Below are 13,890 nucleotides of genomic sequence, written 5' to 3'. Positions count from 1 at the left end.
CTGAGCGTGAAAATGGGGATGTCACAACTAAGTACTATAACATCCCAAAAATTTCATTTTTAAATTAATAAAATTGTAAACCAAAACATCATCATGAAACCAAGGTAAAACAAAGTGTATCAATACATCATAAAATATCAGAGTATATTACAAAATGCGGAATAACGTGGTGTGTGCTCTGCAATGATCTCGAACCCTTCCCTTTCGAACCAAAAGTACCTAAAACATAAACTTTGTAAGCATATAGCTTAGTGAGTTCCCCAAACTACCACTACTGATACATGATAAACACATATCCCCCCCCCCCCCCCCCCCCGCCCTTCATGGGGCCTCGCCTAACATCAGGTCCCACCTAACATCGAGCCCCTCTTAGTATACAAATTTGTTAGTCATCGGGCCCCACCCGGTATACATATAACATATAACATATAATCAGACAACACATGTGATAATCACAAAGATAATAGCATACAAAATAGTCATTGACCCCCTCCCCCACCATCGACCCTGCTCGGCAAACATATACACATAACACATGCAATAGTCACACAGACAACTAGCATACTAACATATCAAACCATGGGCCGAAATTAGTGCCTTCGACCCGCTAAACATAGTGAGGAAACTCACAACAAGCTGCTGAATCACTAGAATGATTCTCTGACTGCTAGCCCAGAAAATCCCCATGCTATCAAAATCAATAACATCCAATTATTAATTTCATTCTAACTCATAACCAAAAATCTAAGCTATTTGGCCCATAACCAGGGTAAAAGACCAATTTACCCTTTATCTAACTAGGCCCAAAACCAAGGCCCAACTCAATCATACAAAGGCCCAAATCCTAAAGCCCAATAAATATGGCCCAATCTTCAAATTTGGGTACGAATCTATCATTGGCCTAAAATCCAAGGAAACCTAAAATGCTAGCCCAAAGCCCAAAACAGAGGTCTAATGGTCCAACTAGGCCCAAACTTCCACATCCACACTATGGCCCAATACCGAGGATACTAAGCCCAAAGGCCTATCTGCTAAGTATACGGGGTGTACTCAGCTCGTACGCTTAGCATACTCCATCTGGGCCTAGTACGCTCAACGTACCAGCTGGGTACACCCTACGTACTCCCCAGTGTGCCAATTCACTCCATTAAGAACTTAACCCGCAAAGTCCTTCATCCAAACTCTCAAATCTTGTCCCTAAAGATGACTTATCACGTAAAGTTGGCAACTTTACGTGCATGCATGACTTAATGGGGCTCAAGAGCTCAAAAAGATCTTAACAAAGGTCTTAACACATGCATGGGTCAAGATACACCATAAAGCTTGCATTTTTATGCATAAGGGACCCTTAAAACGTCCAGACCTAAGGGTTAAGCTTCTTAAAAAACCTTTACTCACAAGGACCAACTAAAAGGGACCAAAATAAGCCATAAACAAACCCAAACAAGATCTACACAAGGATTTGTCAAGCTAAGATCTTTATACCTCAAATGGCTCAAATTGAAGATGATAACTCTGGATCTCTAAACTCTACTCCAAGGAATGAGTCTTCAGGATCCTTCGACCACTTCAAAATACACAAGAATACACCAAAATTCTTCAAAAAAGCTCAAAAAGCACTTAACAAAGGCTTAGGGGGAGACTAGGGTTTAGAAGATATGGAGGTTGGTCTAAAATGTTCAGGAGGTGATTTTAAGATGCATAAATAGGGAACAAACCCTAAAAATTAGGGTTTATCCCAGGCCTACGTACGCCATGCATACTCCACGTGCGTCCAACATATGTAAATGGAGTACACGATCATCAGGAGCCTAGTACGCCCCACGTACTAGCAAAGGACCATATTGAAAACAATTTAACATAAGGGACTAAAAGAGGAACTTACCCAAACTTGAATGTTACAAGTACCCTAAAAGATTGCACAAAATCTCTATCAAATAAAGACTACAAAATAGAAAATGACTACTCTATCCAGAAAACAAGCCACCGAAAGAGAAGTGTTGTTTCGGGGTTTTGTCATCTAGTCACGATTAGAAAAAAAAAAAAAAAAAACATGAACCCCGTCACCGCTCCACGTTCACCTGTGTGTGATGCTGTGGGAAACCTAACAATTACAAACCTTCAGTATTTCCAACCTTCTTCATTTTAGATCAGTTCCAAACCACTTTGGGATGCCTTTCAGCCTCTGGGATTAGTCCTAAACGGTCTAAACCAATTAAGCATAAGATGGAAGCACAATTACATTATATACCTCATATAACATTATTTTTTGTACTTTAATCGACAAATAGTTATTACTACCAATTATCATGACCTAAATATAGAAAACGAGGTTATAAATTTAGTACTAACCTCTTGGAAGTCATGAACAACCCAAAGAACAAGACAATATTCCATATACACCACTTTAGTACATGATAATTTTCATTTCCCACCCCAACCATTATTCAGTATTTCGAGTATATCTCAAGATTTACAACTCATATTGATTTGCTATCATAGTCCCTGGAAACTAGACTCGATTTTCCCTAACAATTCCAATGATGCACAATGCAAATCTGCTCCGTTTAATCGCTACAACCCTTGCAAGTCGGGGAGACATTATTGTGTAAAATTTCAACATTTATAAAAATCGCCACATTTATGCATAAACTCAACCATTTATGTTTCTAATGATTCAAAACATAAATATGAAATGAAAAATTCCTCATTACCTCCCAATGAGAGATCAAATGAGAGAAATCTAATACCAATTTCTCACCCTTGATTCAAATGTACGCCTCTCCTTTACTTAGATCACACACTGACTTCACAAATGGAAACCCTCACTTCCACACACTTTAACAAGAATATGATGGCTGCAAATAGACGATAAACTCATATTCTAGGGTTAGCGTCTCTTAAATACCTCCATACCTTCCATAGTTGGCACTCAAAGTATCACAAAATGGCTTCTAAGCCCATGTAAATGTTCAAGAATCATTATATTAAGCTTTCGTCCTCAAATTTCAAATTTAAACCAAGGAAATTGTTAGTTTAATAAAGAAACTTGGCAAAATATTATTCTCATTATTAGTAGGGAAATTAGGATCGTTACAAATAATACAATAAAAAGAATTAATCCAATAAAAAGAAATTAAAAGAATTATTATATAATAATTCAATAAAATTAAAAAGAAGAGATGTAGAAATGGTTCATGTGATTTGGTAAAAAGACACAATTGCATAGATGGCCGCCAAATGTAAATTTGTCATTTTAGAAGTTAATTGTCAAGCTGTTAATGATATAGGAACCAAAACCGCACAAAGTACCTAAAATGGGACTACTTATACACCACCAAATATTTTTGGACAAAACCACATATTTTTAAAAACCAAATGGACCATTTTTGTAATTATATCTTTATTTAATGTAATTTAAGAAAAGTTCTATACGGTACCCCTAAAAGTGTTTAGTGTACCTCTTTGTGATTGGATTAGTGCTTCTATACCCCTATGATTTGACAATTTATGTGCATAGGAGAGGGATATGTATAGTAGCATGCTAATTTAGTGTTATGTGGATATTCCTCACTATCTTACAACAAATTTTCTTTGCAAAATGAGACATGATATTTTCAATGATTTTCCAAAATCAACATTTTAATAAAAGTTTTTGAAGATATTATAACACGTATCTAAATAATCATTCAATATTCTATGGTTTTATGATTTGCTTTATTTTTTCATTACTCCCCGATTCAAACATTAATTACATCTTTCAATTTTACTTTTAATATTTGATTGTTTACAATTCAAAATTCTGGATAGATATATAAGACATCTAATGCTATAGGATTACATTAGCAAGATTGAGTGCTATATGGGATCACAAACCCATGATCTTTCGATGGCATTTCATTAATTTATTCATTAACTTAAGGCACTTCATGGTTCCTTACATCTAATTTGTCAAAATATGGCAAAACAATTCATGATACATATGATTATGGGAAATATATTTGTTGCAATCTCACAATCAAATCCCATGAGCTAAATGGTAGTTGATGCAAACATGTTGTATATATTGACGATTAGAAATTTAGTTTTGTTCCTATGAGGATCTCAATAAAATCTTAATAACTCGAATCAATATACTTCAAATTTGCAAATCCAGAATTTTTACATATAGAATACTATTTGGTTACACTATTGGTCATATAGCAATGTACTATATTTGTTTATCTATAATAGCAACATCTTATTATACTTTATTTGTTACATATTACAGTTATCTATAAAGTGATGTAATTATGTTGCTATAAATAGCAAGGAATTGTAAGTACCTAAGTACAATGTTATGTGTAAAGAAAACATAAATAAGTTGTGGTTACATATTGCTATTATTGGAAAAAAAATGCAACCAACACATGGATAATCATTAATTATAATGATCAAAACATAAATACAACATTATTTCAAACAAACAACTCAACGAAACATTAAAAAGAAACTATATAAAGGAATTTGAATGTTTAGTTTTGGCAACAAATAACAGATTTATATGCTCTCTTCACGTATATGATTCAGGTCTCTTTGGTTTGCTCTTAATGATTGCTTCAATCTTCTCCATTACATCAGGTGTAAGCTTAGGAATAACATCAATTGCCTTCATATTCTCTTTAATCTGCATGTAAAATTTTGATGCAAACCCATAAATAACTTCAATAAAAGTCGTGATTACAGTGTAACAGAATAAATGATCTATAATCAGTTAGATTACTGAAAATACAACAGTTTAATTGAAGAAACGAAAGCAATGTGATCTGACCTGATACTCCTTTGTAGCGCCAGTGATAACAGATGAAACATTAGGGTTTGCAGCACACCACGCAATTGCAAGCTGAGACAATGGCACATCTAGTTCATCTGCAATTGGCTTCAAGTTCTTAACTTTCTTCAACACATCATCCACTAATGATCTACTTGCCAGATTCTGCAAAGAAACATCGGAATTTGTTGATACAAGTTTAATCCCTCTTTCAAAACTACGAATTCGAAAGTGTGCAAAAGAGATTCACCTTGTAGTTCTCCAATGCAAAGCGACTATCAGCAGGAACTCCGGCGTTGTATTTTCCGGTCAAAACTCCAGATGCGAGAGGACTCCATGTCGTAAGCCCAATTCCATAGTTGTTATACAGAGGAAGATATTCGTTTTCAACCTAAAAGATGAACATCTATGAATCATACAGAAAAGAATCGATCCAAAACGGATCACGAATTCACGATTTGGGTCTGTACCTTATGTCTAGAAAACATATTATACTCAGGCTGTTCGACAATCGGTGCAACAAGATCCAATCGCTTTGCGATCTCACAAGCTTCTGTGATCTGTTGAGCAGACCACTCACTTGTCCCCCAATAAAACGCCCAACCTTGATTAATCACAAAATTCATAGCCCTAACTGTTTCCTCAATCGGTGTGCACAAATCCGGCCTGTGACAGTATATCAAATCAACATACTCCATATCAAGTCTTTTCAATGACGCTTTCGTTCCTTCAACGATGTGTTTTCTGGATAAACCCTTATCGTTAGGTCCGGGTCCACCCCAGAAGATCTTCGTGGAGACGACGATGTCGGAGCGTTTCCAGCCAAGCTCACGGATGGCTTGGCCCATGATTTCTTCAGCTCGGCCATTAGCGTAGACCTCCGCATTGTCAAAGAAGTTGACACCGTTGTCACGGCAACATTGGAGTAGGGTTTTGGCTTCTTTCACATCTATTTGGTTGCCAAAACTGATCCATGCTCCATATGATAACTGTGATACCTTCAAACCAGATCGACCTAAATTCTTGTATTGCATTTTTCGTGTTGATCTCGTTCACTTCTTCAAATCGCGTTTCAGGTGCGTGACGTTGAAAATGGAGTTCAGAGGAAGTGACGCAGTTGATTCTATTTGGACTCGACATCGACGAGTCCATCAAACTTTAGGGTATTACATAAATCATCCCTCAACTATATATTATCCTTAATGTCATCCCTCATCATTTACAAATTTGTCATTTGGCTTATGCTAACGTGCCTTTTTAATATAGTGTTTCATTTAACTTCCAAAGAGGGTGCTTGAGAATGTGAATCGAACAAAGGGAAGCGAGATCGACAAGAAAAAGGTAAAAACAAGAATTTGAGTTGAATGTGTCATAGTTATCTATAGATGTTAAAGACACGGAAATGATACTCAAACAGCATGCCACAACATAGAATGATAATTTAGACTTCAAACAATGTCATAACTTAGGGATGCGTAAAAAGACTAGTCTCGAGAAAAAGACCGAAAACGAACCGGTCTAAAAAGGACATGTTCGAAAAAAGATTGGTCTGAAACTGTTAAAAAGGACATGTTCGAAAAAAGATTGGTCTGAAACTGTCTGAGACCAATCAAAAAACGATGGGACTGTTCCAAGACTCGATCCTGAAAAAAATCAGACCATTCTGACACTGATATTGTCATATTTATACGTATTTTTAGGCAATATTTTATTACATTTTTATTAATATTTTAGTTAAATGCAAAGATATATGATACTTATGAGATTAAATTGAATTTTGAAACCAAAAGGAACATTCTTGAAAATAAAGTACCAAAATTGACAAGGGTTCGAACATTGGAGGATAGAAAATTAAAAGGAGAAAATTCAAGAGAAAAATTCAAATCAGGACGTGAGCTTAGGCCCACGACATGGAGTGAGTATTTCAGAAGATAAGTGCGCGGGAAGTCAGAATCTTTACCCGATAAGGATCTGTACCCGAGTCACGACATGAAATCTCTATTCACGTTGTGAATCTCGTATTTCCTCAAAAATATAATTTATCCTTCATTTTTACGATTTGAGGAGACTAAGAGGGTTTTTAGAGAGATTTCTGGAGGAGAATTAGTCAGAGAAACCGAATTCAAAGCATTCTAAGCTTGAAGATCAAGAGATTGAAGAACACATTCATACATTGGTTTGGTACACTTTGATCATGTCATTTTTAATTGGATTTGTGTTTGTGTTTTCAGTCATAAGTAGCTAAATTTAGTTGCTTTCTTTTAGCTAGATAAACTTTAGCTTTATGGTTTAGTATACTAAACTATGGATTTTAATATTTGGTTTTGAGCTTGTGTTTGATTATCTTTACCTAGCATGTTAATAATTGATACTTTGATTGCTTGAAATCAGGTTCTGTGTAGCTTAGTGACCATTAAATTATATGAACTTGTTACATAGTAGTTTAGTGACTATTAAATTGCTAGAGCTAGGATCGATCCAATCTTAGATAAGTGATAAAAGTAACTAATTTAGTTGTGCTGGAGAACATATATTATGACCATAATTGTGTTTATTTAGATCAATCTTGCATAGCTTATCTATATCTTATAACTGATTATATGTTTGTTAGTGCATGACGATGCATAACTTTACATGAATCAGTGAAAACATTAGTAAATTTGGACTTGAATTACTACTAACATAATATTTGATAACCAACTTTAATAATCCATAATTACTAGCTAACCATAAAGGAGAAGTAGATTTGAACTAAACGGAAATTTTTTTAGTAATGAATGAAATCGTTAGTAAAGAATTGAAGTTTGTCTGAACTTGCAAAATCAGATAATTTTTTTTTCTTGTTTTTAGGTTAATTTTTAGTAATTAAATTAGATAATTAAATCCGTTCCTTATGTTCGATACCCGACTCTTAATGTTATATTATTTGCGAGAAGGTCCACTGCCTTAAATCGTAATAATTAGTTAGATAGTTGGTAAAACTAATAGGTATAGTAATATTACGTATTAAGTTTTTGGCGTTATTGCTGGGAAACAACTATTTAGTTTTAGATTTAATTGCTTTAGGTTAATCGATCATTTTTGTGGGGCAAACCTACAAAAAGTTAATTTTTAGAATTAGTTTTTTTTTTTTTTTCCTGAATTAGTGAACTCACGACATGAGCTCTTAAAGCTCACGAGTGTTTTCTTTCGTTTTTGCTTTCTGTTTAGTTTTTCTGCCTCAACACGAGGTAATATCATTATCACGTCGTGGTGAATAATCAATAGGACTTTTTAATTACTTTGTGTTCGTGTTTACGTTTTTATTTTTGTTTTTATTGATGTAGTTTATGAGTCGTGGATCTAATACACCTTTGACACCACCACTTGAAGATCAGGAGTCAACTTTTTGTAAAAAGATGGACAAGAATGTAGGAGAAAAAAACACACCAAAGAAATCACCATTAAAGGATATAAAATCGTTTTTTAGTAAAAAGAAAGGAAAGCACATAGGAGAATCAAGCAATCCCCAAAGAACGAAGACACTTTAGAAGGCATTGAGAATACTCCTAATAAAAAGGAGGCTGGTTACGAAACAGTCGAAGGTAGTGATCACGAAAGCAAGCCAGTAAACAACATGGCGGGCATTACCGACATTTCAATGGAAACATACAAGAAAAGAATTTGACAAGACACCGGTCCAGGTTTAGTGAAACCCACAATTCCCGCTAGCACAACATTCAAGCTTAAAGGACATATTCTTTCTACACTTAAGGGCGTTCCATTTTACGGGAAAGATCATGAGGATGTTTACAAACACCTTGATGAAGTCAATGACATTGCTAATTACTTCAACATCCCAAATATTCCACGCGAGACTGTGTTATTGACAATGCTTCCAGTCACTTTCAAAGGAGCGACTAAAGATTGGTTAAAAGCACTTCTACCCGGTGCCATTACTACATGGGCACAAATGAATGAACAATTCTTAGAGCAATTTTACCCACCATCAAAAGTGTCCAAACTCAAGAAGGCAATAGCTAACTTTGAGCAACAACCGAGTGAATCACTTTATGAAGCATGAGAGCGTTACCAAGGATTACTTCGAAATTGCCTCCAAAATGATCTTAATGTGCAACAAGAAGTATCAATCTTCTATGGAGTAAATGTGATGACAAGGTAACTCCTTGATTCTCAAGGACCTTTAATGAAGAAAAATTCCACTAAAGTTAAGGACTTGATTGAAGATATTTCTAAGCATTCGCGTGAGTATCACAATCCCCGAAATGGAGTAAAAGGAATTGGGTGTGGCACTTCTACGGACATGGCGGCTATTTTGGCTATGTTGAATAATATGGATCGAAGAATGACGAAGATGGATCAATCCATACATGTTATATGTGTGGGTTATGAAAAATGCAATGGTCCACATTTGACAAAGGATTGATATTTGGACGAGAACGGGAATAAGAAAGCCCAAGTATGCTACTCAAGTGGAGACCGCTATGATGAAGATTGGAGGAAGCCAAAGAAATAATGGTTGCCATACGATGAATACAAAAAGCTAAAAGAGAAGAAATATAGGCAAACAGACTGATGCTTCGACCAAAAAGAGCAACCACAACCTAAAAAGAAATCTGATCTTGCATCCATACTTACTAGATTTATGGAGGCTTCAGAAAAACGTGATGATAAGACCAATGCAACAATAAGAGACCAATAAGCTCTAATGAGAGATCAGCAAGCTTTACCTAGAAATCATCAAGCATCAATCCAAAACATTGAAGCTTAACTTGGTCAATTAACTACGTTGGTTAATGAACAATTATCTCCATAAATTCCCGATAAAAAAACCACCACCGCATGTCATGGCCATCGACACTGAAAAAGATACTATTTCTGAGTTCTTAGAAGCTATAAAAGAAGAGCCAAAGCAATCTGAACCACATCCAAAGAAGTCGAAAATCGATGCCAAAATTGTTGACGAATCACCATCTTCATGACGTGGAGATTCAGTCTCCATGATGTGGCCCAGGTCTAAACATAAAAAGTCTTTGTGTGTTCAAGGTTTTCGTCCTCCATTATCATTTCCTTCTCGAGCAAGAGTTCACGCATAGGAGAAAGAGCATATGAAGTTTATGAAACAAGTTAAGGGTATTCCTATTAATACTCCTTTTGTTTAATCCTTGGCACAAGTGCCCGAATATGCAAAATTTCTTCAAGATTTACTCAACACTTTCTAACAACTAGAGAAGACTTCTAAGGTTGTGTAATATTCAGTTTAAAGTTAATTAAATAAATAATAAACTCTAAAGCCCCGAGATGTAATTTGTATTATTATTTTATATCGTTGTAGCCAAAATCAATAATATTTAGTGGGGTGTTTGTTTCGGGGAGTTAAATGTCATAATTTGGATTTTAGGGGTTAAAAGTGTAAGTTTCGGATTTACTTTGTAAAGATTCTCAGAAGTCAGGGGGTGTTTGGTATCTTTTGGACTTAAATTGTATAGATTTTGGAGGCTAAGGGGCTGCATGGTAACTTTTGGGCATGTGTTGAAAAGATTATGTAAAGGAGGGACTAGTTGTGTCAATCTTTGTATGAAGTTGGGAACATGGAGACGGGAATTTAAACCCGATACTCCCTACCCGTTGGATGGATGTGATGGGTTTTGAGCATTCTAACACTCCTATGGTGTGCATGCAACCCTAGAAACTTTGGATCTATGTTTTCTTTTTTATACATGCAAACTTTCATTTTTCCAAGGTTTCATGCTAACTGGCATTTCAAGGGGTATATGTAATATAAAAAACTAGTAGAATGACATGCCTTTCTTGTAGTTTTGATTCCTTAAGACCTTGTGAGCCTAGCACCCCAAATGTGATGCCACAGATGCTTCACATAACACCACCAAAAAAAGGAATAACTTGAGAGAAGAATATTAAGCACCAAAATCAGCTAGCGCTCACTTGAATCACTTAAGTACCTATTTGCTAACATGAGGCTTCTTTATATAGTTTGCATATTAGGGTTACACCATGTAAATCATGAATTTCCACATTCCTCATGATCCATGAGTTTTAACCTCCATGGAGTATCCATGGGTAACCACATGGGTTTAGCCCATCATGAAGAGCTATGGATCATAAGCCCACTATATAAGAACGAATGATTTACCAAATCAATCTCCATTTATTTAATTAGTCTCTTTTGATCACAAAATTAGTTCCAAACTAATTCTTGATCAATACTAATCAAATAATTTATATTAATATATTAGAACTTATAATATATTAATAAACCATAAATATCCTCTTCTCACAAAAGTCTATCCAAATTGTTCCGATGCCATGCAACCCAAATGGACCATGCCAAATCGGGTCAAGTACATACTAAATATAATTATGGAATTAGATACCTTATCCAACAGTCTCCCACTTAGATAAGTCTAATAACTATAGTTGCAAGTATGACTTTAGGATCTCACCAGCAGTTGTAGCTCTTTCAAAGTCTCACGGAACTAAGTTGTGCCATTTAAGATAAGTGATGATATAATCCTCTGTTCAAGATATCAGCCAGAGAGATACATGGAACATTGTCATACTTATTGTCCAGCAGTTTGTTTCCCAATTTCCGATTTGTTTGACATAGAGCTTAATCGAACACACCAATTGAGTTTTGACCGGGCCCAGTACATAGGTCAAAACAAAATCATCGAGGGGCCCAAGATATCACTTCTAATCCTCCAAGGACTAAAAGGAACAAATAAACTTCGACTCATATGCTTGTACTAACTAATCATCAAATTGTACACAACATCACGTTTTATAACATCAAGTTAGTGATGCGTTTTCGTACTATCAATGCACAACCAACTCATAGTCAATAACTCATATCTCTTGGTTTGAAGACTTATATGATATTACTATTTCACGAGTACTCGAGATAAATTCCATGAAGTGATACAAGTGAGCGTGGGTTGATTCCAATACTCAGAACTTATGAGCACTCATGAATATTGCAGCAACAATTGCTATGTCTAATATAATTCAGACAAATCTACAAACCTAATTCATGACAGTCTTATTTCAATACCTACTTCCGAAGTATGATCGATTGTGCATAGTTTTGAATAATATGATATACTATAACATAATTATTATGGAAGTCAAAACATGCAAAATGAAACAATAGTAAATGATTGACACAAGACAGTACCATAATAGTAAATAAAAACACCTTTTATTTAAACATCAAATGTCAATTACATTTAAACTATTACAAGTTTCGAAAGCTATCTAATTACTAAAACTAATATCATCCTTCAGCCCAATGCACCTCGCATGTTGTAAATGCTTAACCCTGCACAGTCCCTTAGTAAGGAGATCTGTTGGGTTCTTATATGATGATACCCTCTTTTCCACGAGGAGTCCTTTTTCGATTTGATGTCTAATGAAGTGGTATTTTCTGTCGATGTGATTGGATTTGTCGTGATCCCTTGGTTCCTTGGCTAAAGCAACTGCACTCTCGTTATCACAGAAAATCTCCATAGGCTCCTTTATAGCTGGTACAACTCCAATGTCTCCAATAAAGTTCTTCAGCCATATTGCCTCCTTCGCCGCCTCTTTTGCTGCTATATACTCTGATTCACAAGTTGAATCAGCTACTGTCTCCTTCTTGGAACTTTTCCAAGTAATTGCTCCTCCATTTAGGGTTAAGACCCAGCCCGACTAAGAGCATAAATTATGCATGTCAGTCTGAAATCTAGTATCAGTATACCCCACTACTCTCTATTCATCACTCCCACCAAGGGTAAGGACCTAGTCCTTAGTCCTCCGCAGGTACTTGAGAATGTTCTTTACCACTATCCAGTGAACCTTGCCAGGATTCCCTTGATATCTGTTGACCATGCTCAAAGAAAAGGTCACATCAGGGTGAGTACAAGTTATAACATACATAATCGAGCCAACAACGGAAGCATACGATACTCGACTCATCTCAGCTATCTCAGCCTCTGTACTCGGGCTCTGAGTCTTACTTAGTTTTGCGTTACACTGGATCGGTAATTCACCTTTCATGGTATCCTGCATGCTGAACCTATTCAGCACCTTATCCAAGTAGGTACTTTGACTAAGTCCAATTAGTCTCTTACTCCTATCTCTCAATATCCTTATCCCTAGGATATAGGCAGCTTCTCCAAGGTCCTTCATAGTAAAACAATTCCCAAGCCAAGACTTAACCTCCTACATGGTTGGGATGTCATTTCCTATGAGTAGTATGTCATCCACATACAATACCAAAAAGCTAACTATACTCCCACTAGCCTTAACATAAACACAGGACTCATCCTCGCTCCTCGAAAAGCCAAACTCTTTGACTTTCTGATCGAAACACAGATTCCATCTGCAAGATGCTTGTTTTAATCCATAGATGGATTTCTCAAGCTTACACACTCTATTAGGGTACTTTGCATCGACAAAACCCTCTAGCTAACTCATGTAAACATCTTCAGCCAACGTTCCATTAAAGAAAACGGTTTTGACATCCATTTGACATATTTCATAATCATGAAATGTAACAATGGCTAGCATAACCCTAATAGACTTAATCTTCGGTACTAGTGAGAAGGTCTCATCATAGTCAACTCCCGGAGTTTGAGTAAAGCCCTTCGCAACCAATCACACTTTATAAGTGTGTACATTCACATCCATGCCAGTCTTCTTCTTGAAGATCCATTTGCACCCGACTGTCTTACGACCCGGTACATTGTTAACCAAGTTCCAAACCTGATTGTCATACACGGATTGAATCTTGCTGTCCATAGCCTCTTTCCATTTGGCAGATTCAGGGCCTGCCATGGCTTCCTTGAAGTTGTTAGGTTCATCCAATTTATCAGTGTACTATCACTAATAAATGCATCACCTTCTGTAGTAATATAGAAACCATAATAATAATCAGGTGTGTTCCTAACTCTTTTGGAACACCTCAAAGGTACGGACTCATCAATCAGCTCAACATGAGTTTCCTCCTTAGGTTGATTGCTAGTGTTTGAGGTTCCTTCACCGCTTGACTCTTTAATTTCTTCAAGGTCAATTTGCCTCCC

At 36.0% G+C, this 13,890-nt stretch overlaps 1 protein-coding gene and 1 non-coding gene across 2 annotated transcripts; both read right to left on the bottom strand.

Annotated features, from left to right (window-relative positions):
- Positions 1 to 4,397: 4,397 nt before the first annotated feature.
- Positions 4,398 to 5,926, bottom strand: LOC145031212 (putative voltage-gated potassium channel subunit beta). The gene is made up of 4 exons (XM_078979724.1): positions 5,281 to 5,926; positions 5,061 to 5,201; positions 4,811 to 4,975; positions 4,398 to 4,666 (listed from the first exon to the last, which is right to left on the bottom strand). The coding sequence occupies exons 1-4, from the start codon at positions 5,842 to 5,844 to the stop codon at positions 4,553 to 4,555; spliced, it is 984 nt and encodes a 327-aa protein (XP_078835850.1). The 5' UTR covers positions 5,845 to 5,926; the 3' UTR covers positions 4,398 to 4,552.
- A 2,884-nt stretch (positions 5,927 to 8,810) lies between these two features.
- Positions 8,811 to 8,917, bottom strand: LOC145033177 (small nucleolar RNA R71). Its single transcript, XR_013677414.1, has one exon. It is a non-coding gene; the product is annotated as a small nucleolar RNA R71 (small nucleolar RNA).
- Positions 8,918 to 13,890: the final 4,973 nt, after the last annotated feature.

Source organism: Lactuca saligna, chromosome 2 (genome assembly GCF_052625555.1).
Source record: "Lactuca saligna cultivar CGN05327 chromosome 2, ASM5262555v1, whole genome shotgun sequence".
Lineage (NCBI taxonomy): Eukaryota > Viridiplantae > Streptophyta > Magnoliopsida > Asterales > Asteraceae > Lactuca > Lactuca saligna.
Note: the sequence above shows the minus strand (reverse complement) of the source record. Positions and strands in the feature narration are given on the sequence as shown.

Bases quoted from the DNA above. Each gene is read 5' to 3' on its own strand.
- LOC145031212 (XM_078979724.1), bottom strand. From the start codon at position 5,844: ATGCAATACAAGAATTTAGGTCGATCTGGTTTGAAGGTATCACAGTTA. The intron at 4,976-5,060 runs GTGAATCTCTTT...GTTTCTTTGCAG, and splicing joins TTGCATTGGAGAACTACAAG to AATCTGGCAAGTAGATCATT. The intron at 4,667-4,810 runs GTCAGATCACAT...TTTTACATGCAG, and splicing joins GCGCTACAAAGGAGTATCAG to ATTAAAGAGAATATGAAGGC.